This window comes from Lupinus angustifolius, chromosome LG10 (genome assembly GCF_001865875.1).
Source record: "Lupinus angustifolius cultivar Tanjil chromosome LG10, LupAngTanjil_v1.0, whole genome shotgun sequence".
NCBI lineage: Eukaryota > Viridiplantae > Streptophyta > Magnoliopsida > Fabales > Fabaceae > Lupinus > Lupinus angustifolius.
Window position 1 is genome coordinate 12907044 of NC_032018.1, and position 5839 is coordinate 12912882.

Genomic DNA, 5839 nt, shown 5'->3' on the forward strand with positions numbered 1-5839 from the left:
CTGAATTCGCCATCGATTCTAGTTCTTCCCGTCAAGAATTGGCAGGTTTGAAGGGAAACTAGTTTATCCCATTGATGTTTAAAAGAAGAAGAGAAAGAGTAGTGTATTGAAGAAGAAGAAAGAAGAGTTTTTGAACCTAACTCTAAATACCAATTTTGCTAGAACATGAAGAAGATAAGTGGAGTAAAGAGAGATAAAGAACAATCGGGTCTCAAGAAGGATGAAGAATGTGAATGAAAAATCTGATTTCTATCTATGTTTTGCATAGTAGTTATAGTTAGGTACACCTAGCCTTTTATAGTAAGTACACATAGGGTTGGCAATATGGGCTTGGCCCAACGGGCCATCCCGTTTGGATTAACATTTTTAGCAGGTCGAGCTGGAGATTTTAACCCATATTCAACCCGGTTTGGAAGTCCATTTTTTAGATGGGCCATGGAGGGCTGGGCTGGGTTGGCCCGGAAGGCCAACAATAATAAAAATGAAGAATTACATACAGAATTAACTCATACTTTTCCAATATTGTTATGTTATTGGTTAAAGATATAGAATATGTTAAAGATATTTGTAATGAAGAATTACATGCGATTAATTATACTTTCATTAGTAATTATAAAAACGCTATTTATATGCATTTTGGTTAGACATATTCTTAAATTATGTATGACAGTATATATGTTAGGACATGAGAGTTGATATTAATTTGTACCCAAAGTTCAGTTCATTCTTTCATTTAGTCTTCTAGCATAAATAAATACTCATGTTATTAGTTTTATTTATTAAGTGGATGTTTATTTTAGTGTTTGCAATGTTCAAAGGCGCTGAGAATATTGATAGCTTTATAAAGATAATATCAAGATAATTGACATAGGCAAATATAGAATAGAAAAATACCAAATATATTTAGTCATTAGAATTTTTCTTTACAAAACCATGGTTGAAATCTGAAAACCCCTTGTTCATAGTAATTTCAAATATTCATTTTGTTTAGTTTTTACACTAATTGTTATTGAATTAATATGGTGTTTGCAATGTTCTAATTAGGATGAATGAACAATCATAAGGCACCAACAAAGAAAGCTTGTGAGTCAATAGTAAAAAATTACTTTGTAAACATATATTAATTTAATCATGTACATGATGAAAAAGAAGAAGATTTGAAAGACGTTGACGGTGGTAGTAATAGAAAAGTGAAGGTATCTTCTTCCAATAGAATATCTAATGTTTAAAACTTAGGAGTTAGAAGTTTTATTATGAACTATAAGTCTAAAAGTTTAAGAATATGTTGGCTTATTGTTTACAACTTACAAGTTTTAAACTAAGATGATATGTTATTACGATATTGTGGACTTTGATTTGTATTTTTTATTTTAAAATACATTTATGAGGCGTGATGATTATTTATTTTTGTAATTGTGATTGAGTTAATTAAAAATGTATATTTTGAAGGAAAAAAATGGGTCGGTCTGCCAACCCTACCAAATATGGGTTGGACTGACATTTTGAATCATTTTAGCAATAAGGGCCAGTCGGACCAGTCCCACCGAGAGAATTAGCTACTTAAAGAGGATTCACTATAGTGTGAATATACATATGACAAACAAATAAAATTCATCATAAACCATGACTCGTGATGATGATAAGCGTGACATAACGCTACTATCATTTTCATCATGAACCATGATGGCAGCAAACGGTGTCGTTTAGTCCTTACAAACAAAAAGCAAATTAAGCAATCAGCCACTAATTAAAAAACAATATTATAGTAGGTAAGCACATAAACTTTCTGAAAATCTATCTATATGTTTTGTGCTCCACCATTTCACTATTGTCAAATACTTCATTCAGCTAACGAATCACAAACAGAGAGAGTGCAGAGACTTTGAAAGACTTCATCAATGGCTGTTAAAGTTTATATTGTGTATGTCTTTTTTCCCTTAAACATCATGCAACCATGATATATTTTTTTATCTTAAATATTGTTTATGTTCTATGATAATATCTGATTTTCTTGTCCCTGTCCTTAGTGCTGTGTTTTCTTTTACTTTTTCTGTTTCTTTTCTTGTCCTGTGTTATGCAATTTAAGCTGATCAAGATGAAATTTTGTTTGCTGGGTTTTCTTTACTTCATCAAAGGGTTCTTAAATTTCTAACTTTTTGAAAATTCCTTGAAGATCGTCATGGATCTGATGCATTATTTTTTTAAACTGTGTGTTTTCATTGTGCTCTGTAACGGGAAATTAGTTTGTTTAATCAATTGGAAAGGTGCTTCTGTTTGAATGGTATTGATTACTGAAAATCCATTTTGTAAGTTCTTTTGCTTTTGAATTGTTCTGCACTTCGTTTGGTTGTAATCAGAACCATCTTTACGCAAAAAAGCTTACTTCAAATAATTTTTTGCTTTGTGCCATTGTTCCGATTTGAGCATAAAAAAGTTACAAGAAAACATAATTAAGATATTTGAAGACTCTTAATTTATGTATGTAACGAAAGTATGTAATTTTGCAACATGCCCAAATTTATTTTATTGAACACCTCCAATGAAAAGAATATAAACTTCTGATGTTTTTACTTAGATTTTTGCCGATTGATAATTGTTAAAGCATTGGTATTGATTTTGCAATAAAATCAACATGTGCACATTTCTCAACTTTTGCTTTATGAGTCAAAACATCGTAAAAAAACAAATATTCTAAGTATATGAAGTGCAGCAATTAGTTGAAGCACTGGTGTTACCTTCTCCATCCCAATTCATTGCTTGATAAAAGTTTTAAGTGTTCATTATTTTTCTAATCCACATGTCGTGTTTTCATTGCCCCGAACAACATATAGGATGTGTTTTTGCCTCTATATTGTTACCTACATGGTCTATTTTCATTAGAAGATAATGAGAGGAAATGTTGTTTCTTTTGTAAGTCTCTGCAATCTGCCTATAATATTGACTTTATTAAATAGTCCCCTAATTCTTATGATTGTTGTAAAAAGGGAACAGGATTTTTAGAGTAAATTGATCTTGATCTTCAAATCTTTTTACTTCGAAAGTTATAACACATTCATGTATTTGTTGATGCCATCTAAATAATTGGACACTAATTTAGAATGGATGTATTAGTAAAGGAAACTATGAAGTCTTATGTTTTGTCTTCAATCAGCTAATTCTACTGCTTGCAATTATAGTATTTGTTTTATTGTTTTTTGAAATAGAGACTGAAATGCATACTGGTTAATGGCTAATAGGTTATTAACGTTGTTGCGTCATGGTTTTCTGATGTTTTAAATGTTGAACAAGGATCATAATTGTTTTTGATAGAACTTGACGAATCATCACTTTATCACAGATATGATTAATCTAAAATGATGAGCAGATATTTCTATTATGTTATTTTTTATAAGATATATACTTTTCTTATGCACTCTTATTTTAATATAATCCTACTGATTATTCATAATGTTTGTGTTCAAGCTATTTTCTATTTGTTATATTGATCTGCATTCCCCTTTCTTTTTATCTGTCATGAAGAATATTTCCTAATTTCCCTATATTTCACCACTAAAGTGAACATGCTTCTGTAAGCTTTAATTAGAAAATGTAACTTTCACATTGCTTTGACAGGTACTACTCCATGTATGGGCATGTTGAGAAACTGGCAGAAGAAATAAACAAAGGTGCTGCTTCTGTAGAAGGTGTTGAGGCCAAACTATGGCAGGCATGTATTTGTATTTCCTGTTTAACATTTCCTATGAATTCTATTCCATTGTCATACCATTAAATTGCGAATGATGAGCAACATGAATTCCGGAGATAAGGCTCATCATTCTTTTGTAGAGCAGATAAAAGGGCATCATAAAACACAATGTAATCTTGCATAAGTATATCACTGTATCTTGCATTGCACTGCAATCTAAGGTAGATAGTTGGGTTTTAAGTCAATATCATTCTTCCTGCCTTTTGAGGTTTTAAACATTTTGTTGCCTATGTTCTTTCTTTTTGACCATGCTTGTATTGCCCATACGCTTTCAGATCAGATAATTCTCTTACTTCTATGACTCGAACGTTCTTTTAGGGTCTGTTTGCGAGTTGACTTTTGAAGGGCAATGGAGTGAAATGGATAGCTTGGGAGCCATGAAATACACTTCTGAGATGACTTTCAAGCCTTCTCTTTCCCTTCCTTCTCCTCCAAAATCCAACTCACAAATAGACCCTAAAAGTGCTTATAGCATGTGGATTCCAAGCCTTTCCTCGACAGTTATTTTGTGATCAATTATGTTACATTATTTAGTGTCTCTAGGAGTAATACAACTTACCAAATTCACCTTTTGCTAAATTTGAGAAGGAATTAAAGATTAGTTTTTTGGTTGGTAGAGGTTGTAAAATATTTCATTATTTAAAACAACGTAGTTTACTTGCTAACTTTATTGAACACCTGTGAACAGGTACCTGAGACACTTCCGGATGAGGTACTTGGTAAGATGAGTGCACCTTCCAAAAGTGATGTACCAATAATAACCCCTAACGAGCTCTCTGAAGCTGATGGTTTTGTTTTTGGCTTCCCAACAAGATATGGAATGATGTGTGCACAGTTCAAAGCTTTTCTAGATGCTACTGGAGGATTATGGAGAACACAACAGCTTGCAGGCAAGCCTGCTGGAATCTTCTACAGCACCGGCTCCCAAGGCGGTGGACAAGAGACGACAGCGTAAGACCCTTCATCTTAACGTGCAAGTTGGTTTTTGGAGGGCAATGAAAGGGAGCGAAAGACTTGAGAGCCACGCAATACATTTGTCAGATGGCTCTGAAGCCCTTCTTTTCCCTTTCTTTCATTCCAAAACCCAACTCACAAACAAATCTTTAAAGTCTGGTTTCTTTGCTCAATTCCTAGGATATATCAAATACTAATGTTATGAACAACTTGTGGATTCCATGACAGGCTTACTGCAATAACTCAGTTGGTCCATCATGGAATGATATTTGTTCCAATTGGATATACATTCGGTACCGGCATGTTCGAAATGGAGCAAGTAAAAGGTGGAAGTCCATATGGTGCAGGAACTTATGCTGGTGATGGCTCAAGACAGCCAAGTGAGCTTGAGTTGCAGCAAGCATTCCACCAAGGGAAGTATATAGCCACCATCACAAAGAAGCTCAAGGAAGCTGCATAATGTTTGTGTTAATATAGACATACAACAATACCAAAGTATTCCTTTGAAATTTATTGCCCATCTTTAATCCTTGAGATATATTGAGTTCTATTTTTCAGTGCTTACAGCTAATACTTATTTTTTCCCTAAAAGAAAATGAATGTGTGTTTCATGGTGTAATGGTTGTTGCTATTGATTGAATAATGAAAGTAAGTTTGTCTTGGTCATTTTGTATTGCTCAGAAAATACTTGTTACCATATTTTGTATTCTCCCTTTATGAGCATGCATATATACATTACAAAGACTTGTCTAGGAAGAGCATCAACTTTATTATTGGATCAACAAACATTCGTTATTTTACATTATTTCCATTGACCCATTTGGTGTTACAATCAGGCTAATATGATATGTTAAGATAATGCATAACTAAATAAGCTATGATTTAAAAAATAGATTTTGTTACATGGTCATTTGTGTGTATTGTACCCCAAGAGTTTTACCTAGCCACAACAATAAAAGATGTTAAAAGAAAAATGTATCTTGATGCTCTTCATTTTTTTTAAAACTTAAATTCATCGTTCATTGAATCAGACATAAAAGTTTCAGTTGTTTTCTTTTCAATATAAATTATATATTGTCAGCAAAAAATTTATATTCCATCTTATTACATTATCTTATTTTATTTGTCTTCATTGTTGAA

The 5839-nt window shown here is 32.5% G+C and overlaps 1 protein-coding gene across 1 annotated transcript; it reads left to right on the top strand.

Moving 5' to 3' along the window:
- On the top strand, positions 1812–5365 carry LOC109357728 (NAD(P)H dehydrogenase (quinone) FQR1-like). The gene is made up of 4 exons (XM_019601751.1): positions 1812–1921; positions 3613–3706; positions 4434–4696; positions 4928–5365. Exons 1-4 carry the CDS (start codon positions 1899–1901, stop codon positions 5157–5159), a joined length of 612 nt encoding a protein of 203 aa, XP_019457296.1. The 5' UTR covers positions 1812–1898; the 3' UTR covers positions 5160–5365.

Coding starts and splice junctions, on each gene's coding strand:
- LOC109357728 (XM_019601751.1), top strand. CDS start 1,899: ATGGCTGTTAAAGTTTATATTGT. Junction 1,922..3,612: donor GCTGTTAAAGTTTATATTGT/GTATGTCTTTTT, acceptor TTGCTTTGACAG/GTACTACTCCATGTATGGGC. Junction 4,697..4,927: donor GGTGGACAAGAGACGACAGC/GTAAGACCCTTC, acceptor ATTCCATGACAG/GCTTACTGCAATAACTCAGT.